A 27598-nucleotide genomic window follows, 5' to 3' on the forward strand; every position below is an offset into this window, starting at 1 on the left:
CGCTCACCCAGTGAGCCAACCGGCCATCCCTGTATGGGATCCGAACCCATGGCCTTGGTGTTATCAGCACCACACTCTCCCGAGTGAGCCACGGGCCGGTCCCCAGAAAAACTCTTTTAAACCACGTATATATGCATCATTTTAAAAAAGCACAATATATAATACTCAGATGAGTTTGTGAGGGCACAACCAATAAATAAACCTTTTTTTAAAAAAGGGTTTTGTTAGCAGAAACCTCTGGAATGTTGCTTTTGTGCAGGGCAGGACTTTTCCCTACTCACCCAATCCTGGAAATATGCTAAATATATTAACTTTTCAGAGTATAATTCTTAGATTTAGTAACAATAAAAACTGAAAGTTTAAACTCTAACCAGAACTATCACCTGAACTGGGCAAGTACAGGAGGAGTAGTTTAACCAATATGACTTAGTAGGTCAAAAGCTCGAGGTACTCCTACAAATCAGCAAACATTCTAGAGAAGTGGTTTTCAAACTCAGCCACACCTAAGAATTGCCTAGAGAAATATTTTTTAAAATACTTATACCTGGGCCCCACCCCCAGAGATTTAGATGCGGGGGGGGGGGGGGGGGGGGGAGCTTTTCCTTTTTAAATCTTTAAACAAATAGTAACATTTGACATGTTGACTGGCAGCCTCATTTGTTAAATGGGCCAGTAGAATTACCACTCTCCTAACAGGAGGATCAGTCTGACTTATTTGGCAGGGCAGGTAGTGCATGATGTGATACTTACCTTCCATAAACATGTCTTCAAAGATGACAAGAAACAGACTGACAAGCTCAGGTCTACTTTAAACGCAAATTACTTTTTTCTTAAATAGCACCACTGACTTAGTTTAGCTTCCACAGTCTCCCTTTTAGGAAAAGGATTTTCAGAGCAGTTTCCCAGAAGCATTAAATTTAGTTATTGTGGAATGATGAGCAAATAAATTTGCTTTTGTGCGTTCATCAAACCCACCACGTGTACGTCCCTGTTATCTGCCTTAGCAAGAAAACAAACAGGCACGTTTCCACATCCAGCCTAGGAGAGCCAATCCTATCAGAAGAAATCGCTTGGCTGAGACAATGTCAGAAAGTGTGTTAGCAATTTTCTTTCAGTGACTGCATTCTTGTCACTGTGACATTTAGTTCTTGTTTGCCCTTCTCTCTGTCAAGACTTAACATTTAGGTTTTACTGTAAATCTAGCTAATTATCAAACAGCACACTATTTCTGAGGCAGTTTCTCTTATTCATATTTGTTCACCCTAGGATGTGAACATAAAATTCCCCCTGCTCCCAACAATATTCCTGAAGATGATTTTAAGATTATTCCAAGTTGAATTTAAGATGAATTGGGGCAGCCAAGTCACAGCAAAATAAGCAAGGGTTAGACAATGCCTTGAATCTTGGATGTCATTTGCTATGTGCAATGGGCATGTCCCCTCATTTTTCTAAGTTTCAATCTCCTTACGTATGGAGTGCGGTGTCAAGTGGATTAGATAAAACAATGTAAAAGTACCTTATCAAATACCTAGGAAAGAGTGCCTTTAAAAAAAAAATCTGACTCTACCTCTATGGAAGCTAGCCAGAAAATAATCAGCCTGTGGTTCATATGAATGTTCAAAAAAAATATTTATTTATAAAAAATACAATGAGATAAGTTTATGCTGAGAAATGCAGCAATAAATACAGTTGAAGAAAACAGCAACTCTACATTGATACATTGGCACAAACAGGTAGAGCAAACATGCCCCCCAGACTTAAATGTCTTCAGGCCATTTTTGTGCTTGCTCCTTCAGAAACACCACTCGGAAAAGATCTCATCAGCTTAGGTAAGAAAATGAGTACACATATAATCACAAATGCACACTGATCATGACTTTATTTAAAAATTAGCAAACAATATTGTAGAAACATTGATATGTAAATTTCTAAAATGCTGCATCTTAGATTTAGTTGGCAAAGACCACATTTAGCAATAAGCATGAGTTTAGTCTTCCATGTTGAAACCAGATACACTCAACTGTTAAAAACAAAAATTTTCTATTGTTTGAAAATACCAGCTTAAAATTGTAAAAATGCATAGATCTCTAATAAAAGAATTGGCTGTACAAGAGTACTCTTCTTTCACAGTATTCCTTTTTACTTCATATGCAAGTTAATGGTTATGCTGTAGGATTTAACTGTTACAGCACTAAAAGGCAACTATTTAGGGAAGAGGCAGAAAAGGAAAAAGGAATGTATGTAAGGCAATTTTTTTTCTTAAGGTACAATAAGCATAAATGTTTAAGGAAGACAAGATAAAAATTACTCAAGGCTAGCTTGGTTCTCACTGAATAAAAACAATGGACTAAATACTGAGCTTCTCTGTGTAAATCTAATAATCAATGCCTTGGTCGCCATATTGGTAATCTCTGGGGTAGTCATCTTGGTACTCGCCATGATATTCATCTGGGTATTCTGCCTGATAATCACTATCACTGATTTCCGACCCATTTGTTCCTGTTCCTTGACTTCCATTGTGAATGACAGGTTCTGTCGGAGCAGCACAGTATTTGGGATCATATACTTGCCGCCCAAGCCCGTACACACTCATTCCTTTCTGGGAAGCAACTTTGTTGGTACCCATCTGCAGAGAAATTGTCGAGTTGTCCACTGGTTGTAATGTTAACTTCTGATCGTAGATGTCTCTTCTGGTACCCGGTGCTAACATCCCCGCCTGATATTAGAACACAGTATAAAAGTTAAAACAGCAGCCCAAATCTATGCTTGTTAGTATTTTATACATTATGAAATTTACATTGAATGTGAACACTAATATAATAACTTTCATTTGGCTCAAGGGTAAAGCTAACTTGCCAAAATATCCTGATACTGAATCACTTTTATGAAGCAATATTCACTGGCTTTTGAGCTAAACCTTCCTTCAAATCCTTGCTCTGATATAAAGTTGCAATGTGGCCTCAAACAAGTTAACTTACTTTTAGTTTTAGGTTTCCCATATGTGAGATGGAGACAATACTACCTTCTTTGGATTATGGGAGAGGATTAGCCATAAAGAAAGTAAAAACACAGCATAATGCTGGCACACCTGAAAGTTATATTTGAATGCCTGTTATGACCATATGCACTATTCAGCTTACCACTTTCAAAAGCTTATAACACATTCATCAAGAACTATGCTGAGCAGACCTTAAGGACTTGAGTCTTTTCAAAAGGCGCTGAGACACACAAGCCACCCACTTCAGGACAGCTACTCCACTCTCTTCCAGAGTACAATAACTCATATCTCATTTCCGTATGTATGTCAAACACACACTTCCAGATTTAAAGTGGGTGAAAAAGCAAACTTGAGTGGCAGCTATGACACACACAATGACATGTGTGGCAGGATGTGTTCCATACAGGGCAAACAAGTTTCATTTTGGGGTCATTAAAAAAATGTTTTTCAAACCATATCCCCACTTTTGTTGGATGTGAGACCTGTCTGCTTGCAAACGGTTATCAGAACCTCCTCCTGAGGTGCTGGTGGACTATTCTTAGCAAGGACATTTTTCTGTCTTGGATGTGGTGGTAGAATACCAGCATTTTCACCACGTTGTGTTTCTACCCACTTATGCTAGTTAAACAGTTCTTAGTAGAACACCTGATCATTTTACCTATCAGCTTAATTGACGGCTCCTTAAAAAAAAAAAAGCCACCAATTAAGTGAGCAATCTTTTATTTGGATTTTGGAGCACGAACACTATAATGAATCTATCTTTTTTCTTCTGGTTTGGTAGAAAGGCCAGCTGTTCTAACTGCCAACAAAAACAATGATACCATACTTTTGTTGCTATAAAAAAGATTCCTTGATTTTTTTGCTTTCTCAGGAAATCTACTTTCCTAGGAATACACTCTAAAAATATTATACAAAAAAATACCTACTTTGAACTTTTAGTGAGTAAGAATAAGGTAAGGGCTAATTTAAAGTAGCTCTTTGAACTCTTTGCTACTAGTGTAAAAAAGTATCGCTTACCTGGCTGGCTCCTTTGTTAGTGCCCATCTGCAGACTAATTGTGGTCTGGTCAAAAGGTTTGTCAGTTTGCATTTTGGGATCATAAAGATGCCTCCTGGTCCCATAGGCTGTCATGCCTGCCTGGCTGGCACATTTGTTGGTTCCCATCTTTTGAGTTAAAAATAAAATTAGCACTAATTTTCAGAAGTCAACAACATATGCACCGCAAACAAAACTTTCTGTGCCACTAAAAAGATGGAAGGGGTGCAAATGACAAGTTCCTGAGCTGAGGCTCCAGTCATCTAAATATAAACTCTATGCTTTTACAAACAAATTTCAAGTGCTAACTTTAAAAAGGAAAATTTTCAAAACATTCACTGTATATAAAACGTCACAGCATAATTAACCATACCTAAACATGCATACATGAACAGATGGATGGATGCACGAAAAGCTATTACAGTGGCAAAATTATGAATAATTTCCTCCTATTCTCTGTAGCACAGATAACCAAATTAAGGGGTACCTGCTTCTGTTATTTAATTGAACAGAAGCACTCTCAGGCCAGGCAATATTCCTTTCTACTCCAGATACGTTTTACAGAAAATGTGAAAGCAAATGCCAGGTGTTTTCTCTGGGAGCTTAACAACTTATTTAAGTTTCAAAATCAAAAATGATATTTTCATGGGAAAAGAGCCATATTTTATTCTTCCAACTCACATGTTACTGGACAGAGCCAGAGAGAGAGGCAGAATGAGTAATCTGAACTCAACCAAGTCCAGAGGAAGTATAATTAATTTCTCTTCCCCACTGAGAACAATAAGGCTTCAGGACTAACCAGCACACCCTGTTCTACTGGTTGGGGACATGTATCTACTGTTGGCCTTTTTTCCTTAAAAACAAGATTTATTAAAGAAGCGCTTTATAACTAAAAGTAATAAAAGTTCATTGGGGAAGATTCACAAAACATATATAAGCAAAAAGGAAGGGGGAAAAGTTATTGTAATGCCACCATCTGGACATTTACTGTCAACATTTGTGAATATCTTTCTAGCTTTTTTATGTCATCTGTGTATATATTTATAGATACAAATGTACATACACACATATACATACAAAACTCTGCATGTGCATTTTTTTTAATTAAAAAAAAAAAAATCACAGTGACCACAGTATTTTATAACCTGGTTTTTTTCTCCTTAACCTATCTTTTCAAACTCTAGTGTTTCATTTTTACATTACAAGTTCCTTTTATGGAACTGACTACTGTTTGGAAATTTACATTTTCAATTTCTCACCACTAATACAATTTTGTACTATACAAAAATTAAGTCCACCTCACATGAACTCCATTGAGAGGGAGAGGCATCGTATCAAGCACATATCAGAGTCAAGCCCACAGCATTTAGGGCATTTAGTGATGATATTTTTGTGACACTCTCCAGGGGAACGAAGTGAAGGGAAAAAAACCATCTGAACTAAGTATTTCCGAAGAATTCTGACAACTTCTAACAGGGCTTGGCTGCTGTATCATGCTTTACTAATGTAAATAAATGACTGTGGCATCAAAGTTTTATAAAATTGCCTTATTTGGTCAACAACATTTAGGAATTTATAAAGTACATTTTCTTAAAAACAAAAAAAAAGACAAAATGATTAGAAAACAAATTTTATTTCCTGGAGAAACAATGGTCAAATCAGGTGGCATACATGAGGCTTCTTTTAAAACAGTCATCTTCACTGTCTCATGAGCTTTATATAAATTGTATAAACCACATATCCATCCCTCCAAATCTACATTATAATACTTACTTCTATCTATTCTTTACTTGTCAGAGACTTAACATTTTGTATGGCAAGAATTAACGATATTGAATAAGTAATTGAATAAGCAATACCACATTACTGACCTGCAAACCAATAACACTTTGACCAGCTTTTAATTTTCCTTCATCAAAACGTCTTGTTTGTTTTTCTGCATATTTAACTCCAATGTCAATGGTTGTATGGAATCCTTTTGTTTTAGCCTAGACAGAAACATACACACTAACTGAAAAGGAACATTTAAGTAGATATTCTGCCAACAGAGTTTTACAGAAGGAACAACAAGGAAATACCTTCATAGACAAAGGCTTTATTAGGTAAGATCCAAACTAGAGGTGAAACCAAATTTAAGACTCTTCAGTAATAGACTGTACCCTCTAAAATGTGAGTATTATAATTAAGCTATCTAGTAAAAGGCAGCTGATGTCAGCAGCCTTTACACAAAGCTAATAATTACAGAAGAGACAGGCCCCTCCCCACCTAGACTAAAGCCCCACGGGAGAGCAATGACGCAATCCATTACTAACGTGCTAGGGATTTTTTAACCAGCCATTAAAGACATGTACGTACCAGACCTGCTAGAGCCACCAGTGTAGTCTGGACCTGGGTCATGTTTCCATTCTCAAAAAGATCATTTGCTTCAAATATATCATGTGGCTTCATACCATAAGCCTGAATAGCTTTAATAAAGTTGCCAATATTCTCCAACTATAAAGAAAAAGAGTCATATAACTTTCGGGGCTAAATATTGACATTCATAATATCTAAGAATTCCGAGTCTTCATCACTAGTTATAAGATGCCAGACAGAAAGCTACTTGGCAAGGATTCTAACGAAATACATACTAAGCACAGTTCTCTCTGGAAAAGGAAAGAGTATCTCTCAATGTGGGTCACATATAGTCAATATTTTTAAGCAGTTTTTTCAGCTCTTTAAGGGCAAGATCTTATTTATACATTTTTAAGAACTTTGTGTCAGAGCTATCCAGGCCTGGAATGTTCTATGTCAAAAAGCAGATAATTACATTAATAAACAACTCACTATGTGCTTTAATTTTAATTTCAAAATAATGTGTGGTTACTAAATGCTCATTCTCTCATATTACAAAACACACACTCAAGATCAAATAAATATCCAATTTTACCTAACCCCATACATTCACAAACTAAGATTATGTCTGATACAGTGTTCTATAGTCAACCATTAGCTGTAATATCAAATGCCTTGCTTTTTCCCTAGTTCATCCTTATGGTCTAGGTTGTATTTCTCTGTGTAAGCTATATCTATTCCTTTCTGAAAAGAGATTAAATATAGGAAAACTTCTAAGCTAAACACCTAATAATTACAGAATCAGTTCAATAAGTAATTATGGAAGTATTTTTTTAAATGGCAAAAAAACTAAATATAGCCATATGCACAAATTTCTGCTAAAACGTCCACTTAAAAACTGTAATAAAAAACCAAACCAAAACAAAACAAAACTGAAATCACATGTTCACTACATAAAAAATAACCAACTAGAACCAGAAGTTGCTGGTTTGGCTGTTACCTGAGGCCAGTTTAATGAGGATTCGTTGACCTTCTTCACTGAGCCTGGCTGTAGCTTGTTTATGAGTCTGAAAAGAAAAATATAGGACACCTTGTTTATTGGTCACACAAAAACAAGGTTTGGAATATAAAGCCTGTTCCTTTAACATCAATAAAGGAAAGCGTTAAGCACAGTGGCAGAATATCAAGATTTGACACCTGGACTGGGAAGCCTGTGGAAAGGACTGCAAGAGCAGAAACAGACATTCAAGGGCCATAACTTACTCGCAGAGGATGATGCCATCCTTCAAGCCCAGCTGGAAGTTGGTGCCAATGCTCATGCCTGTCACCTCTTCTATCCAATTGCGAAGATCTTCTTCCGCCTGATGATCATACTTGGAAGCAATCTGAAATACAAGTTAACTACCTTTAGAAGAACTTCACTAAAAGATCAAAAGCTGCTGGTTCACTACTTGCTCTGCTTTCATTATCAAGACCACAGCTGTGACATGCAGTAAATTACACTCAGTAGAGTTCAATGGCAAACTTAACTGTTAGAGCGCCAGTAACTAATAAATTTTTGGCAAAGACGGTGTTATACAAAATTTTGAACAGTACAGACAGAAGGTGGCACTGAGAGGGAGAAACTACCCATAAAGATAAGAGATTCCCTTTCATGACACACATGAAGTGACAAGGATTTAATAGCATATTACAATACGGCACCAGACATGACTTACACTTTAAAGATTATGTCATTAATCGCCATATTCTAAAAAAAGATGGGGAGAGGATTCTGACATGTGCAACTACTTTACACAATATCTCAACTGGCCAAAACATATCATTCTAATAGTTTTGTTGCCTGGAAGTTCTGGTGTTTGACTTCTATTCGACCAAATACATGCTACTCACTATACACACACACTTTTCTCAGTACTACTTACTGTACTTATAGTACAATAGTAAAATTCTGTTTTTGTAGTCTCTATGTTATTAGACTCCTTACCAGAAAAAAATAACATTTAATTCACTTTTGTATCCTTAGTACACAGACATCCAAACATTTCATAAAACTAAAAGAAAATTTAACTTTTTACTTGCAAAATTCTATAATAAAGGCAACTTACAAACGCAGAAGCTATGCTATTGCACATGCTAAAACTACCTGTTAAACACAGGTTTTGAAAGATCCCTTCATAATAAGAGCATAGACCTCAATTAAAAAAAGATAATAATTTAAACAAAATATTTTAAAAATCACATGCTCAAGTTCCTAAGTTATTCCTTCTTCTAGAGTCCTTAAAGGGATGGTCAATCAGGGTTAAGAAGAACACAGCTGGGAAAAAGGAAAGATCATGTATCATGTGGCCTCTCACTCGCACAGGTGAAAATGCCCACTACACCCAGGCAATGCCTGGGGACAGAAATCGTGAGCTTGGGAGTTGATTACAGCATTGCTGCAAATGGAAACGAATGGTAGAAATGTTGGCTGTCCATAAAACATAATTAGCTTTAATTTCTGAAAGAAATGAAATGGCATCATGGCATTTTAGCCAAGAGGAGGTCCTTCAAGTCCCAGTCTACACCAGTCACAGAAACAACTGTGAGAAATGCCCTGGGCTCCTGGTGTCAGAAAATGGGACTGTGGGCTGCATTAGGGTCCTTTCCAAGAGACAGGAACCACGGATCAGCAGGAGCAGGACGGATATGAAAGAACCTGGCCAGCTTACATTTAAGTCACCCAACAGTGAAAACCAGCACCGGGTCTTAAAAAGACAAGCTGTTGCACTTGATCACAGTCCCTTTTCATGTCTGTCAACAGCTATGACAGCCTTTTATACTTTTCAAGGTAGAAAAAAGATTCCATTTCCCAGGTCAAATAAGTGGAAAAATCTACGTTCCATGTAACCCTCTCACCGGCTCACTATGCACCTGAGCGTGCAGGTATACATCTCCTAGCACACAATTAGACCACTCCTCGTGCTGTTCTCAGAGGCCCTCTCCCCGTCCCCCACCACTGAGGGGGTAAGGCTTCTGCTTTATGTACAGAGAGCAAATGATTTCACTAATTATTGCATCATTTAGAGATGGCAGTTCTCGATCCTCTGCAGAGCCCCCACTCCAAGTCAGAGAATGGCTCTATACCTTTGACATAATAACAGATAATTTATTTAAATTGTAGATTTACTTAACCAGAATTATAAAAGGAAACTCAACGAGTTTATATTTTCATATTAAGATAACTAACACTGTGCAATGTTTCACGGATCGAATTTGGTCTGGAGGAGAGTTTATAAAAGATAGTTTTATGGACAATGTAAAGCTACCTAATGTGTGGTGATTCCTGCCCCACTCCCTGAAAAATACATGTCTATCTATATTTCCTGCCAGTTTGGGTCATGTGGACATATGGATGGGGGAAACAGAGAAGGAGGAGATAGAGATGCTGGAAGATTTTGCACAGGGACACACCTTGCTCCTGGGATGCAGGGCATAGCCACTACTACTGTTATACCTCAGATAAACATTCTTGGATAATGTATTTCCTCCAACAAATGAAACAAATCCATTTATACATGGCACCTTTAGAAAACGGAATTAATTTTAAATTGGTAAACAAATTTTTAAGTCTTGACTATATTTTCACACTGGAGTCTTGTTCTAGGTGGCTAGAAAATAAATTCTCTCCATATAAACTGGAGGTTGGGGAATGGAAGGGGACAGGCAGAAGAGAAAAAGAGAAAACAGGACTTTGACTATACAACAGGAAGGCTGGATTTGAGGAGTACACTAGGTCCCTTTCTACTCTAAGCTGTCTACACAATTTAGTAATTAATCAAAAATTGTGAAGAAATATTTTCTCTTTGTTTTTTCTAATGTAGAGATGAAGTTATGTTAGAGGGGTTTGGGGTTTTTCACAGAATGGTGATGGTAATTGTTATAGCAAATGAGACCAATTATTATTTAACCAGAAAAATATAAAAACATATTTATGTTTCCTTTGTTCAAAATGTGTCCAACAGATTGGGTGTTGTGCCCCAAACCACAGAGTGATTATAGACATAACTTGAAATATCCTATTCAATCCCAGTGAGAAATTTTCATCTTCTCTGTTGACAGTTCTCATCAAGGGAGTGATGAGGTAGAAAAATCAAGCACCGGAGTCAGATAAACCTGGGTTCAAATCCTGACTCTACCAATGTGGCTGTGGGGTAGGGCTCTGTACAGGTGGCTACATCTCTGAGACTTAGTATACTGGCATGTGCACAGGAGAAATCCATCAGCACATATATGCAAAACTCAGGACCCCACATGATAAACTAAAACTTAAAACTAGGAATGCATCCCCATCATACAGCCATTGACTTTGACTTAGGGTTTTTCTTTAACTAAAGGAATGAGAAGGATTTTTCTACCCAAATACTGCTAATACTTTTCTAATGTGCGAGCTTTCTGCAGTCAAGCCAGCTAATTAGTATTATCTTTTAAAATCAAGAGACTGCGAGCAATTAAAAAGAAAGCTTTGGCCAATAAATTTTTTTTACTATTTTCATCTAAAAGCTTTAATTTCTAACATCAGGCAGAAAATGCTGACATTTTCTCCCTTGCAACAAAAGAAAGTTAGCTTTAAGAAATTATTTAGTTTCAAAAAAAATTACTTAATCTTATTACTCACTTCATTAATACCACATGGAAATTTCACTCTAATTTGCTTTAAAATCACTCTTCCAAGTGGTTTGTAAACACGATTTTCTTCATTCTTCAAGATGTATTTGACTTGAACTTCCCAAGCTACTTTTGTCCTTTCTACCTGGTCTTCCAAATCCACAGCAGCCCCCTTCTCTATTTTCCCATCCTTCCTTTCTGAAACACCCATGGATTCTCAAAAGGGTGCCCCACAACCTTTTTCGTGTCAAGGAGCAGGTGCGAAAGCCCCACGGCTGAGGAGACTCGTGTCTGGGCACATCTGCTGGAGGATCCTCACTGAGGCTCACCCAACATCCCTTTGGCCAAACACAATCAAAGAGCAAAGAAAATGAAGACCAAGAAAAAAGCCTCCTGGGGTATTTGATAGGGTTGATCATCCTCCCTTCCTGTTGTGCCCTCATTTCTCCAGCAGCTTCAATTGCTCTCTTCTTCCTGGGCCTGCGTCGAGGGCTCATCCCAGCTGGCTCCAGCCTTTCTGTTCTTCCCATGGCCCTCTCCTCAGAACAGCTAAGAGTATCATTTGGAGTCACCCTTCAGTGCTTCATTCAAATGCAAATCAATACTTTCTAGTTGCATGACCTTTATTTTAGATTGCTAAAATAATACATGTTTTAAAAAAAAAAAAGAAATAGTACAGAAATATGTAGCACATGCATTCTCGACAGGGTGATACTATCCCCAAAGGGGTGAAAACTGGTTCTTGTGATTTATAGAGAAAAATGCCTTGAATATTACAAAAACTTACTACCCTCTAAAGCTCAACCTTACCCCAGATAATCTTACTTCTTTGTGTTAGATCTGGTGGGGACCAGGAGGCAATTAGGAAAAATGTTTAAAATGATTCTTGGGGACAGTGCCAATGAAACAAGGTGGAGAAAGAAACACTGAGATAAATTGAAATGTACTCGTCTCTCTTCACTCCTCTCCCCCAAATCACACTCCCTGCCCAGAGGTAAGCTCCTATACTTCAGCCAATTCTTCTTCTAGATCATGTGCATATGTATTACAATTAATCATATATAAAACAGCACTGGATAAGATCCCTTTCAAAAACACAAGTCCTGAGGGCCTATACTTCCTAATAGTAAAGAGAGACACTAGATCAGATAAAAGCCTACCAGTTGCTACCAAACAGCCAATTCCTTCCTGGCACTGAGGTTTTAAGAAGTTTCCCTCTCAGAATTCTCCAAAGGGGAGACAGTATCAAGGGAGACAAAACTTCAAAAATGTCTCAACAACTGACCCAAAGCAAGATTCCGACATTGTCTTATGTGCTTTGCAGTGTAAGCAGGGAGCATTCAGCCAAGGTGCAATTTGGTGAAAAGATGGGGGTGTACCTGGCATGAAACAGAGTGATGACGTTCATGTACAAGAACTGTCTGATGGCCCCACTTACACCCAGGGATACCCTCAGATCTACTGAAGAATGAAGACTACTTGTCTTTAACACACATTCCTTCTCACAATATAATATTCTTGTCAAAGAGCTTGTTAAAACCTGGAAGCAGACAAGTCCAGGTTATTGTTTTGGTGTTTACAACAGAGTCTCCCAAATTTCGGTTGTGTCTGAATCCTCCTAGGCTCCCTGTTTCGAAACACTAGGACAATCCAACATGACCCCAAACTCTCAAAGTAAAATCATTCAACTTCGGCTTATCTCTCTTTCAAGCATTCCCTATGTTTTTTGGATTCTTCTTTCAACTTCTTTCTCTATTATTCCAACATCCTATCCTCCATTCAAATGGCTAGTGCAAACCAGGCATGGGTCAAAGGCAAAGTCCTCACCATAAAAGTTCACATTCTAGCAGAAAGAGACAAATATTAAATAAAGTGTGTTAAAACACACATATATACATATAAAGTAGGGAATTTAAAATAAAGGTAGAACAATAGTAGCTACCACAGTTTTAAAACAGGAACCAAAGAGATTTCCATCTCAAATATCAAGATGCCTCTGCCTTTCCTTTTCATTTTCACTTGCCATTCTTAAAACAATGAACAAGCTTCAACATTTTTTACCTACCTTAAATCTCTCCCCTAACGGATGCTATAAACATGTACTAAAGATCACATGCTTTGAAGTCAAACTTCAAAAACTTCAAAACACTGTGCTCCCAATTCCAGTGTGACCTAAGTAACTTAACCCAGGTCACGCCACTTGTCACAGGTAGTCTCTTTCTTTCCAGGGCCTCCATGAGGACAGGTAAAGGGCTGTTCCATAGGTAAAGAGCCCATTCTATTACCTGATACTTATAACAATTAATGCCCTCCATTTGTATCAGCTTGAGTACAGAGGTACATACCTATTATCTGAACCCCACTGCAACCTGTTCACACTTTATTGTCCACAATCAAGAAGAAAGCTCCTGTGCAGACAAGCTCATCTGGGATACTGGCCTTCGCCACAGCTCATTCCTGCCTCTCCTGTCTTTGCTCAAGCTCTTCTCTCTACCTAGAATATCTTTGCATCCCAATTCTCTTCAGATTGTTGCTGAAGTAACTATTTTTTAAAAAGAGCAGGTTTGTGTCTTATGGAAGGTAGTAGTGGGAATTCTAGAGGAAATCACTTTACCTTTGGGACAATGATGTCAAGGAAGACTGCATGCTTTCTCAAGACCACCACTGAATCTAAGACTCATTCAATAACTTGCTAAGAAGTTGGATCAGAAATGAGCGGACATTTCAAAGCCATGGAAAATCACATTTGCCTCAGGTAAACAGGAGTGCACCTAAGAGCATTTTAAAGTCAGGCTGTTTTCTCAGAAGTGCAGCTGGATCTTCAGGTCAAGGTATCGGCATATGCTCCAGCACAATTTTGTCCCTCCAAATATGTATAGTCAGATAAAGACAAAGACACTGTGACTCAATGTACAAATACTATGAAACTGACAAGAAACTAAAGCTTTAAAAATAACTAAAGAGGAGTTGGTCCAGTGCCTACAGCAAATAGTATAACAAATGGTAGGAAAAATGCAAAACAAATAGAATGTCAGCTTTGCCCTCTGTTTAGAAAATGACATTCAGACTATAAAGTTTAGAACACACCAAGGTAAAGGCGGATTTTGAAAGTTCAAATCTACACAAAGAGGGAATAAGTATAAAGGCTGGATTCCCAGAAGAATCTAGATCAGAAAAAGTGAACAAAAATGTGCATATCCAATAGCTCACAGTGAAAGAAACCTTGGCAAACAGTAGTAAAAAGAAACTAGAGACAGGCCTAGTCCTTCCCCATCCCACCCAGAAAGCAAGGGTCTCTCCATTACTGGCTGCAGAGCCTGACTGTCCTCCTAGAGTGGACTCCTGGTGATAGAGTAAGCACCTGCGGGAAAGTGCAGTCGCCACCGGTAGCCTGTGTGGGCGTGCCAGGCATGTCCAAGAACACCTGCCCATGTTCCTTCCTTGAGGGCATGACAGGCTCTTGTTTATCTCTGTACCCTAAAGCCCATTCCCAGTGCATAGTGGGCACTCAATAAGGGATTTTCACCTCCTGATAGTATTACCAGACCAGGGAAATGCCTCAGATTAAAAGATCTATTTGGTTATGAAAAGGAATCTGCATTTGAATGCTGCCGGTTTTTATGGGCTTCACATCTCCTTGCTCTGCCAATCGAGTAATCTTAGATGGATCACTAGAGGCATATTTGCTTTACTTTCTGATAAAAGTCCCTTATGTCTATGGCACTCCTTAGGTCTAGTTCAGTCACCCTAGAAGTAGGGTTCGGTCAGAAGGAACACCATACCCACTGTGCTGATCCATGTCAAGGCAGGAGGAGCACATAGTAACCTCAAGTCTTAGATTCAGATTTGTTTTCTTCTGTTTTGGTAATTAATGATTTGGAAGCTATAAGGCATACTTATTAAAAGTGGGAATCAGAAAGATCTTGCTTAGCTTAATAGACGAATTACTCAAGATATATGTAAAATACTGCCGAAAGTTCTAGAACTAGTAATGTTTACTCAGTTAGTTGAGTAAGGCAGATTTTAAAATCCCTGCTTGAAAAGCCAGTTATACAATCCCCTTTAAAATATCATTGCTTGTCTTATTTGTTTGAATCACAATAGGCCCATTTGATAGCCAAGGAAAGCCTTATTTACAAGAAATGGGTATGAAAGGAGTATGTAAGCTATAAAACCTTATGCAATTATCATCCTACTTTATAGAGAAGAAAAATGAATTTGCCAACAGCAGGATTAGAATCCTTCTACATGGAAGTGCTTTATCTACCTCGCCAGGTTATTACATTGATCAAAACAGGAGTTAATGCTTTGCAGTCAAACAAAGGAAGTTAGGTAATAATCTCGCCGTACCCTGGTAGGTTAAAACATGTCTGTGACATTACTGTGATCAGTTCTGAGTGATGCATCCTAAAAGGGGACACTAACAAACTGACATCAGTTTCTAGAAGGAGCAAACTGAGTGGTGAAAGGATCAGAAAAATCATACACAGCCTATTATGAGAACTGGCTAGCCAGAAGTGGCTATATTTGACCTTAAAGGAACTCTGGGGGTTTAAGAGAAACAGGCTAGCTACCATCCAAGCATTTAGATGGAAGTCATATTGATTAGGGAGTCAATTTATTCTGAATGCCACACAGAGGACAGACCCAAGATAAATACATAGAAAATCCAGGGAGATGGACTAAAAGCAAACAGGAATGGAAAACTACCATGTGAATGCCAATGAAGTACAGGCAGGTAGAGGACCCGCAAGAACGCCCGCTGGAGAACATTCTCCTGCTGGGAAGAAGGCTGGCTGGATCTTGAATTTTAGAGATCTGTAGAGATTGTACTGAACGGGGACCTTAGCTGAAGGCCCATAGGTGAAACAGGTAAAAACAGACATGCTCTTCAAGCCTTGTTTTCTTTGTTTCACTGCTAGAATATTTAAAAGGCTACCACACTCATTACCTACAGCATTTGCAGGTATCAGCTCTTTGCTGCTGTCCAGATTTTCGAGCCCTTGTCTCTTCAGCAGGACTCTAGGTGCCTCCAAAATAACCTGAGTTGGGCACATAGGTAGCACTGAAAAGTTGTCTTCTCTTTTTCCATAATGACATGGCACATTGTGGCAGCAACTCTTCTGTAGCTTTGGAATGTATACTCCTCATCAACTCTTCAGCAAGTTCACCTCACAGAACAAGTCTTACAGTCTACTGGGACTTGAGGAAGACACGAAATCCACTTCAACATTATTGTCCCAAAAGTAAATTGAATTGTTCTGAGAAGGAACTAGACTCTACCAACCTGGGAAACCCTCTTCACTCCCAAATCACAGCCCAGATCACATTTATCCAAGTGCTCCCATCTGCAGACCTCAAAACTGAGTCTAAACACTACCTGGCTCTCTCAGTGAGCTACCCATGGGACAAGGCAGAAAAGGAGGCCAAGGAGAAATGGGATCCCAGCACTTTAGTCAGCCTTGGGCAAACCTGGAACTCCTCTTGGAAATCTAGATCTAGATCTCAGATTGTGAGTGCCAATTTTGCCTGCTACAATGGAGTCTGACCATTTGAGAAAGATGGCTTTCTACAACCAGCTAGAGTTGAAACACCCAATTTTAAATGTGAGAGATGCTAGCTAGTAAAATTTCATGAGTCTTACAGATATATTAAGTGTTCAAGATAGCACCACTTTTTCTCCCAATGAAAATTAAAGGATACAAACTTTCCATTAAAAAAAAGGATGGAATTTCCCATTTCCTTTAAGAAAAAAAAAATTTATACTGTGCCTTATGAAACAGCATACAAAGACATATGATACTTTTTGACACTTTGAATAAAAAGGTGTTTGGTTCATTTTGTTTTCATGGAGAAGTGTGAAAAAAGATGAAGTCAGGGATAAGGCTCAAACACCTGCATGCCACCAAGTCCTACACAAATGCCACCAAAGATAGGTTGGATGCAAACTGGAGTCCAAGCTTCATATACACCAAGATAAAGAAGGAAATAACCAGCTACAGGATTCAGAGTTCCTTAAAACAAATAAGTCAATCTGAACATGGTTCCCTTTTCCAGTCCTGAAGCCTGAGAGGACCCTGTGAGGAGATCCTCTCCATAGACAATAAAGGCAACTCTACATTTTACATGACTGTAATGCAATCTGAGAGAACGAAAGAGGGAGAAAATAAGTTCCTCTGGAAGCACTGCACCTTCCATCAGAGTGCTGAGACCCAACACAAAGGTCTCTTGGAGGTTATACAATGAAAGCTTGCTATATACAACCAGGCACGAACAAAATGAACCCAACTTCCCATCCCTTCCGGATCAAGGGCAAGGGAACAAGGAGAGAGAGAGCAAGTGCCCAGGCTGCAAAGAGACCTTAGCAGGACTTAGTAGAGAAAAGCAGCTGAATCAACAGCGTATTCCACGCTCAGGCCTTACCTGGACCATTTTTTCCTATCCTTGTTCCCTACGCCATCAGACATCAGAGGCTCCAGGATAACAAGGTCAGGAGCAAAGTAACATTCCTATTTCACATGGGAAGAGGAACAACAATGGCAAGGGAAGAGGAGATATCTTGTCCACATGGTTCTGAATTTTCAAAGTCCTCTTCCTTTCTCCTTCCCAGCATGGCCCTTCTTCTGATGGCTAACCCTCTTCCCTCTGCTGCTTTGCTCCCACCTATCATGTATACCAAGCCCTCCCCTTCACTTGTTCCATCCGTGGGCACAGGCTACTCCATCTCGCCTGAAACAAGCAAATCTTTGATTGAACCTGCTGCCAGCCTCAAACACTGTCCTGCTTCTCTTTTATTTCATGCCAAGCCTCTCTATTTCCTCACTTAGTACACCCTCCTAACCCCATAGAAATGCGCTCTACTGAAGATGATCTCTTAAAAGGTCACCTGTGACCTCTCAATAGCCAGCTCCAGTGGCCTGTTTCCAGTGCTCCTCCTGGCCTCTCTGCAGCACACAGTACTTTCCCAGAGGCCCCTCCAGTCTCTCCTCCTACAGCTTCTTGTTAAAAGACACTATCCTGGGGCTTCTTGTTCTGGCCTGCCCTCTCCAGATACATTACCCTTCTCCTCTACCCCTTGACAGATACCAATTCTCCCTCAGCTCTGGCCTTAGATTAAAATGGTTAGGAGCATGGGAAACTGCTGGAAACTGAACAGTTGGGTTAGAATCCCATCTACACCAAGCAGCAAGTTTCCTCTGCTTCAGTTTCCTCATGTGTAAACCAGAGATCATTAGTAGTACTTGTATCACAGGGTTGTTGGGAGGAATCAGTGAGTTAATTCATGTAAACTGTAAGAACTCAACTATGTCAGCCCTTATCCTTCTACCTATGTTTGCTGGCCATACCTATATCCAGAAACTGGAAAGATTTCCTCCTTCAAATTCAATATACTGTAAAAACCAATTACTTAATATGACTTGATAGCCATCGCGATGAGACCATTTTAATGCTGCCTAAGCTTTCCATTTAAAAAACTACTTACATTATCAATCTATGAAAGAGATGCCCTCACCCCATGCCAAAGCCTCATGCCACTGCCAGCTCCCACCTGAGTCTGGTGGGGCGAGAGATGGCGTAGAGATCACAGACATCAGGGACTCATGACTTGGTAATAAAGAATTAAAGCAAGTGACTTAAATTTTGAAGTCCACTTTGAATCAGTTTTGTTTTTTAACATCAAGAGGAGAGGAGATTCTACTTCTCTTTCATACCATTGGAAGAAGTATAAACTGATTTTTTTAAAAGAGCAATTTGGCAATACCATATTATACATGTAAATGTTAGGTCAAAAGTTATGCACTTTTCCACACAAGTACTTTGTAAGGAAATATCCACCAGTAAGGAAGTAGTGAATAAATAGTGGAAATCTATATAACAGACTATGTAAGTCAGTTTCTAAAATATTTGAATGATAGTCAAAGTTGTATAAGTGGTTGGGGATATAGGATATAGTACACTTTCACTTTCTTACTTTTATATTTTGGTACTGTTTGCATTCTTCCCAACAAATATTTCATTCATAAAATAAAGATTTTTTTAAAAAGAGAAGATTCTCATGAACAAGGAAGATGGCGCCCTAAGGTGGATCTACTGTCTTCATGCAGAGATGACTTATCCAAAGGCTGTGGGCTCAGCAGGAATTTGGACCCACATCTGGCTCCAAAGTCTCAGTCTTTTCCACTACTGGATATTTCCCCATCCCTACCCCACCAAGCTGAGAGACAGCAACTCTCTATACTGTAATTTGTATATAGCACATATAACAATGCTACCTTCCTGAAGAGGGTAAAGAATAGAGAGCAGGGTGATGGCTTAGACTCTGGCTTAACATAAAGTCCTTTTCAACTCATGAAGAAGCAAGAGTACATCCAAAAGTACACTCTACCATATCACTGTATCAGAATGATGCACACAAATATGCTGCCAAGTTAAGAGAGCATTGATTCAAACCAGCCCACTGAAATCTGTAGTCTCAAAGGGCGTTGCCAGCGTGGTTCAGAAGTTCAAATAACATATTTGGCAGAGATATCTCAGACTAAAAACAGTTTAACTCTTCCACTGTCCCCTATAAAAAAGTCTCCTGCCACATGCATGTTTTAGAAGGTGCTGTAAGAGCAAATGCAAGAAAAGGGTCAATACCAGACCTGTCACTGAAAGAAGAAAAAGAAGGGGAAAAAAAATCAGTCCCAGAGAGGAAGCACATTAGAAATGAAAACTAGGCTGGCAAAGTACACACCTGTGTATTTACAACTGGGATGAGGAGGGAGTTGTGGAGGGGGATGCGGGTTTTTTTTCCAATACAACAACTAGAAAGAAAGGTAAGGAAAAAACAGAAACAAGCACCCCAGTCTTCAGAGCAGAGAATGGGACCATTCAGAGGAAGGCATCTAGCGCTATGTGGATTCTGAAGAGCAGCCCTCGGGTTCCAGATCAGCTGCTAAGGGCCAGGAACCCTGACAAGCTTGCAATATGATGTTTAGTGTACGTATAATATCTATACTCCATTAGAAGTGTAATATGATTGCTGTTGCTATTTTTTCTTTCAAAGTAGAATCACATGTTTGAATTAACCAACAGAATGAGAGAGACTTGCCACACACGGTATTGATTATTTTCTCTCCTATTTCCTCCCATGAGAAACAAAAGGAGAGGGAAAAGTGCAATAAGAAAGCCCACATCCACTCCATCCATTTGCGGAGCACATGCAGCACTAAGGAGAGCTGAGAAGCTGGGGATAAAGATCAGTGTCCAAATGTTTGGAGCAGGGGAGAGGAGAAAAAACGAGGCTGAAATTATAGCCAGCCCAGGCCAGCCACTCCACAGTGAGGATCGCCTAGAAAATTCTTAGGGAGAGAAGGAGGAAATAACCATGAACACTTAGGTTATGACTTACCCAGAAGTGTCCCTCCAAGCACAAAAGGCCTCCTTTTTCCTCTGCATTCAGGTCCTTAATTCCTGGCCTTCCTGCAGCAGAGGTACCGCCCAACAGTCACACCCACACCCTGAAGCTTCCCAGTCCTGGGAGCAGAGGGAAGATGCTGAGGAAGTTCCCTCCCTATCTTGTGGGGAAAACTAGGAATTCATCTTCTCTGCTTCACACAGGTCTAGGCAGAGCCTACATAAGAACACTTAAAACTGCAGGCCTCCAGTGACAAGAAAGATTCAAACACCGAAAGGTAAATACATTTACCAGTCAGCTATGGAAGAATACAAGCCCTATCTGAAACCAGGAAATGAAAACTGTATGTTGTTTAAGAGAATCAACCTTTTAGGCAGAAAAAGCAGAATACTACCATGCTCAGAAATCAAGGCCTCTAGCTCTACAGAAACTCATTGGCCCTGAAGGCCACATGGACCAAAAGGAGCAGGGATAGAGACCCCGGGATTTCACTGTGGAAACGCATCGCAGGCCTCCTAGCGGGAAGAGTCTTGGATAAGTAAGTACAGGGCGTGGGGGTGTGCAGATCATTTCCCTGACACGGTAATGAAACAGATAGTATTGCTAGGTGTCATGGTCTCCTATCTGCCAGAGCCTCATTCAGATACAAATTCATGAATGAATGTTGAAGTTCTGGAGATAGTATAAACATCTAGAAGATAAAAGAATCTCAGAACACAGGACGGAGCCTAATCAGCAGAGAACCAGCCAGCAAAATGGAACAATGGCTAACATTTATATAACATGAACCTTTGCTTCTCGGCATTATCCTAAACACTTTACATGGATTATCTATCTTACTTCTCCCAACAGCTCTCTGCAAAGGTGAGCATTACGATATATCCTCATTTTACAGAGGAGAAACAGATTACGTCTTTTCCCTAAAGTCCACAGTAAGATGCAGAACCAGGATTCCAACCCAGTCTCCACCACATTCTTAACCACTGGGTTCTACTTACTCACTGACAAGAACCTTGGATAAGAGCTACTAGGGCATCTTCAAATTCACAAGGGTTCAGGTGGTCATAAGTTTTTTGTAAAACCTGCAAGATATTTTTGTATTTTTTGTAATGAGGACACCACAATTACATAAGCCTCAGTTCTCACAAACAACCTGGATCTATCCTTGGGCTCCAGAAATCCTTAAAAATCTAAGGGTACAAGTATATATGAATAACAGTTAAGAGCCCATTTGTGGCTATAAAATGAGTTCAGAGTTAAGGAGAACCAATGCATGTGGTATATACCATAGGAAGCTAAAGCCTAGAGTAAAATGGAACTTGCCAAAAAATCCAAAGGACAAGCTTCCTCCTACCACCGCCTAGTCTGAGAAGGAAAATAAAGCACTTCCTCACTCTCTTGGATATTATGATAATGACAGGCTGGAAAACCAAAACCATCCAATTGTGCTTCCTTGTTTCAGTGCCATAGATAATACCCTAAGGTGATGGGTCTTGTTTGGGGGAAAAAAAGCTAAACACATCTACACATTGTTACCAATATTCTGCTGCTCTAGCACCAAGACAAGGCAGACCACCTTTCATAGCTGGAGTCCCCATGGGGTTACTCTGAACCGAGGTACTCTAGGAGAAACTGCTTGTCCAAAGGGCACTGTGCAGACACAGGCTGGGAAGATCTCATGGGACATTGGATCCTACCTAATTACTACTACATGTTGTTTCATTTACTCTTCAATGACCTATGATTTTCAATAATAAATCTTTATATTTTTTTGGTGGCTGGCCAGTATGGGGATCTGAACCCTTGACCTTAGTATTACAACACCTAGTATTACAACACCTTGCTCTAACCAACTGAGCTAACCTACTCCTACCAAAAAAAACATACTGAGGTAAGATCATTTCAGCTCCCCTCGCCCTGCCCCCTCCACCACCAATCTATTGCTTCCCCTTTCCCTGAGACCTATAAAAAAGCTCCCCGCAGCATGTGCTAGAAGCCTGGTGAGAGCACGCTTCATTGCATCCTCAACTTTACAGGAAACTATTCTGACTCCAACATTTTGTTCAGAGCCAATGTCAGGAAATTCTGTGCTTCCCTTGAGGACCTGTTACATGTTTTCATGGCTTATAAGGCACAGAGCTGTTTCCCTTTTCATTTTAGTCCCCAACATGCATTTTAGAACCTGGCTCAACATGCATAATACACACACAGGACCCATTACTTCATGAGTGTTTCCATCCCACTGAACTATCTACATCTACCAGCTTCTACGTTTTCCCTGGCCCTTCTACTCTATTACGGTTTTTATAGACTGCAAGTTATTGATCCTTTTGTTGTCATTTTTTTTTTTCTTTTATTGTTATTAAAGAGACTTTGGTCATATTCCAGGCCCAAAGATCCTAATTTTTTAGATTGTTTTCCAACATCTTCTAGCCCATTAAAAAAAGTAAGTTTACATCTTCTGCCATCTATCTTCTCATCAAACAAGTGCCTTAAAGATTTTTCTCTGAAATTGTACTGATTAGAAGTTTTTAAGATCAGACTTCCCCAACTCATTGATGAACTGCTTTCACAGCTAGAATACAAAGAGACCAAAAGCTGATTAATACAAACTGAATACTTAAAGAGTCAGGGACATACAAATCTAAAACACATAATACCAATAACCAATTACTAAGAGCTAACAGCTACAATAGTCACTGAGTACTTACTACAAGCCTGACACATCTCAACAGCGCAGTGTTTGAGGGTGATAACTATTATTACCCCCATTTTATAGATAAGGAAACCAGGAGAGAGATGTCAGATAACATCATACACAGCAGTCAGTGGCAGAGGGGGACTAGAACCCACATCTGCTCCAAGGTCCACTCCACACTGTCTCCCCAGGATGTTATACTTTTTTCATTTTGTTAAAGGAGGTTTTAAGAAAAAAAAAAAAAAAAATCTGACATTTAAGCAACATGTCAACTACACAATACATAAAGAAAAAGCAGGAAGGAATCAAAAGGTTTCCAAACCAAACAATGCCAAAGTTAACATTTCCATATACCCACTCTTCACCTAGCCAGCCATCTTGAGCCCTCAGTCAAATGGCAGTGTCTCAAACAGAAGCCTAGCAAGCACGGATATTTGATTTCTAAGCCCAGAACAGACTATAAACAGTATTGTATGAATAATCACAATGTCAAGAGACAGGTGGACAGCAAAAAGGGGGGGAAGGGTCAGACAATAATGATTTATGTAGAAGAACATTCCCAAGTACTTCACTAAACTAAGACCTCACTTTTAGAGTTAAAATTCTTAGAATATGCCAACTTTTTTCTGTGACCTCGAGCAAATCACATCCTTTCCCAGTTTAGTTTCAGCATCCTCATCTGTAAATGATGTCGAGTATCCCAGCAATCCTTCCCACCTCACAGGACTGCTCTGATGAGATCAAAAGACTTCCTGTGAAAGAATACTGTATGAAAGGACCACGTCAATGGAAGCACTTATTAAAAACTAGGTTTGGTGCTTAAAGGGATAAACCCACAGCCTTTATAACTAACTTTCCAAAGGTTCTAAAAAGTGAGGTTTTGCTGTTTTTAAACATTTGTAATAATTATAGTGACCTAGCTGCAGTCTGTGCATTTCCTTGGGTCTGCTCGATAATAAGTAGGAAAAGGGCAGAAGCTGCTATATTAGTCAGCAAAAAGAAAATTAGCATGGATATTAACATCCAAGAAAAGTAAGTCACTTGAAGGACTGCCAAAGTTATCGGCACCTCATTTACAATGCAAAAGGTAAAGAGACACAACTGCTGGCGGCCAAGAACCACAGGGGCGAATTATAATTAATGGGCAAGCCAGGCCAGGGTATTACATCCAACAGTTCCGACGTGCTGATTCCTCTGGAAGGCTTCCTAAAACTTGGCTGGTAAACCCTTTTTGCTACGAAGTGTTCAGTTGGTGAGGTTGGGACTTAATCATACACAAACTACTCACCTTTCTGTTCTTTAAAAAACTGTTTAGGAAACTTTTCTAAAATGGGTAACACATTTGAAAAGGTAAAGGACTTCAACGTTTCAATTCTAGACACACTAAAATCAACTCCTTGCTTCAAAGATCGTTCAAAATCTATTAACAACTGAATTATAATATGATAAGTAGACTGGACCAGCGGGAGAGATGAGCCTCAACTCTCCCTTGGGGTTTGACAGCGGTGGGCTTCATAACCTCTAATTCACTTCACACCGCGTACACCGCAGCCTTGGGACACTGCAGCTCTGACAATGCCAGTGTATTCCCCCAGCGATCGGACGATGCGGCGGCGATCCTAACATGCTTCGGCTCCCGGGAGGTTAATGGGAATTAAATCACAGCAGCCCTCCTTTGTGGCGCTTTGGCCAGAACAGCAGAAAGGAGACAATGAGCGTTCTGTGCGCAGTTCCGCGCCGATTGGCTAGTCTCTCCCCCCAGAAACCCCTGATGTCATGGGCTTGGAATGTAGGCAGGGAGGAAGGAAGGAGAGGATTTGGGGAGGGGACGTCTCTCATCTCTTTCCCAGGCCAAAAGTCCCAAAGATAAACCCAATGCATTCTTACGCTCAATGGCAAAGCTGAGCGTCACCAGGTCCCAATCACTCCAAACCACAACCCGCCTCAGCAAGTAAACCCGAAACAAAAGCAACCTACAAAGATACTCCTTGATATCGTGAAAGTCGAATGTACTACAAACTTCTCAGGATCCTATAAAAAGAGTCAAGTCTACAGCAGATAACACTCCCAGAGCGCTGCGCTCAAGCTCTGTCTACGTTTCCCGCAGAAGCAGCAGCTTCAAGGCACCGAGAACCGGACACTGAAGGGTCCTGGACCGGCTGCCATTCCTCCGGGGGCCCAGGGGTCGGTGAGACCCAGCGGTCTCCCTCCCAGGAAGGAGGCGAAGAACAATGAGGCCGGCTCGGCCACGTAACCGCCTAACTCCGCTCGCTGCTGAACTGGGCCGGGGGGCTGGGGTGAAGGAGGCGCCGGGTCGGCCAGCAGCCTGGGGCGGACGGCGGGGGCTACTCGCTGGGTCCCCGGCCGCGCGGACCGGCCCCGCCTAAGGGCGAACGACCACGCGGGAGCGCCCTCTTCCCGGAGCGGCGCGTCCTGCAGCCCCCGAGCGGCCCCCGCAGTCCGGGAGGCCGGCGCTGCGTGGTTCCAGGCGCCTGGGAACCCCACCGCCCGCCGCTAGCCCCGGCCCACGACGCGGGAACAAAACCGGGAAAGCGCCCCGAGCCCGGGGATCGGACACGACGGGGACGTGCAGCGACTCTCGCGCCGCCTCGACGACTCCTCTCCGCGACGCCAGCAAGCCCAGGCGCGAGGGGCGAAGCCCGGCCCGGCCCTGTCCCCCTCCAAGGGCACTTCGGCGGCGTCGCCCGGGGTCCCCCGGCCCACCCGAGCCCGGTCGTACCTTGTTCTTGACCTCTGCCGAGAGCCCGTAGGAAGGGCCCTTGTTGAAGTGGGTCATGGTGGTTCGGGCGGCGGGAAGAGGCTGCGATAGGGTCCGGGGGTCTCTTGCACTCGGCTCCTCCACTCCGAGCCCCGAGGAGTGACGGTCGCGGGGGATGCTCGGAGCTCGCTCCTCTGCGCGGCGCAGGAGACGCACGCGGCGGCGGGGCGCGGGCGGTGCCTCGACCTCGGTCCCACTGGGTCCCGCAGAGCCTCGCGGTCGCTCCGGAGTCCCGCTGGCTGCCTCGCCTGCGTCCGCACCGCGGCTCCCCACAAACGGCCCCCAGCCTCCTCCCGGGGCCTTCAAGGATTGGCCGGCAGGCCCGGCCAATGGAGGGCCGCCGCCTCCCGCCTCTCCCTCAAGGGGGCGGCTCGGCCAATGGAAGGGCCGCGGGCGCCGCGCTCCCTCCCGGCGCGCGTCCCGGTCCCCGCCCCCGCCCTCACACCACCCCGGCCCGCGGCCAGACGGCCCCTCCTCCCGGCCGAGGCCCAGCCTGCGCTGGGGCGCTTCCCGGCCGCCGGTAGTTCACGCCGACTTCCAGGCATTCTCCGCGGCGTTCGGGCCCACGGAGGGAGGAAGCCCACCGGCGCTGGTGCGCCGCTGACCCGAAGCTTCCCTGTGTCCCCCCCGCGGCCCGAGGCCCAGCGCACCCGGATGGAGGGCAGGACCCTTCCATCGCTGCTGGAAACACCATGAGCAGCCTCAGAGCCCCTGTGCCGGGGACGGGGGGTGTCCACTGACACCTGCTCCTTCCTCCCACACCTGTCGGTCTGACCTCCACCCCGCTGCCGCCACGGGAACGGGCTAGGCTTTTGGCCAAATTCAAGCTCGCCGTGTCTGAACCTCTAAATGCGGAGCAGGGAAAAAATGGAGAATGTACTAAGGCAAAGCCTGGGGCATTTCAAGTCCTTTCTGGATTCCCACCAGCTCCTCTTTACAAGCATCTTTCTCTGGAATTCAGCTAGTGCAAAAACCCAAGGGGCTGTTGCTTGTGTTTTGGAATCTGAGGCCTCTTTGAATCAGGAGTCCTTGAGTAGAGATAAGTATCCTCTAGACCAGAAGAGGCCTCCATTCTTTCGTGATCCCGCTTCCTACCCACACTTTCCTTGTAATCCCGAAGTCATTCGATAGAAAGGAGAAAGGGAACAGAACATTCGTCACCCGCCTACATGCCTGGGCACTGTACTAAACTAGATGTCTTCCAGACGTTTTCCCACTTACTCCCTTGAAGCGACTGCTAGTTAGACTACACATTGCTTTTAGAGGTGAGAAAGCTGAAAGTCAGAGACTTAAGTACATGGCCGAGGTCTGCCGCCTCCAAAGCTTCACCTCTTGCCATCACTTTCTGGTGCTCACCTGGGACAGGTTTCAGTCCGTGAGATCCAATTCGAGAGCTTTGCCAAATACTAGCCACTGTGCCCGAAGAAATCATGGAACCAGGTGTGGCAACCTGCTTGAGAAGAGTAGTCAAAACACCTCACCATAGTTGAACCATACTGGAATAGAAATGAATTAGGCAACTTGAAAAGGAAATGCATAAAACTGCTATTAATTTTGCAAGGATTTTCCCATCGACTTTGAGGGGTGGAGTTTGAGAGACAGGGAGGAGGCAAATAGGGAGAGAAATGAAATGATTTATAAATGATTTGCTAATTTAGTCCGGAGGTGGTAATGATAATTAGGGCATTCTTCCCACACAAAGATGAC

General features: G+C 41.7%; 1 protein-coding gene across 1 annotated transcript; it reads right to left on the reverse strand.

Moving 5' to 3' along the window:
- Positions 1–1612: 1612 nt before the first annotated feature.
- CNN3 (calponin 3) lies at positions 1613–26181 on the reverse strand. Its single transcript, XM_063105163.1, has 7 exons — positions 25853–26181; positions 7631–7752; positions 7368–7434; positions 6389–6526; positions 5905–6021; positions 4016–4162; positions 1613–2716 (listed from the first exon to the last, which is right to left on the reverse strand). Exons 1-7 carry the CDS (start codon positions 25907–25909, stop codon positions 2375–2377), a joined length of 990 nt encoding a protein of 329 aa, XP_062961233.1. The 5' UTR covers positions 25910–26181; the 3' UTR covers positions 1613–2374.
- Between the last annotated feature and the right edge of the window lie 1417 nt (positions 26182–27598).

Source organism: Cynocephalus volans, chromosome 8 (assembly GCF_027409185.1).
Source record: "Cynocephalus volans isolate mCynVol1 chromosome 8, mCynVol1.pri, whole genome shotgun sequence".
NCBI classification, from domain to species: Eukaryota; Metazoa; Chordata; class Mammalia; order Dermoptera; family Cynocephalidae; genus Cynocephalus; species Cynocephalus volans.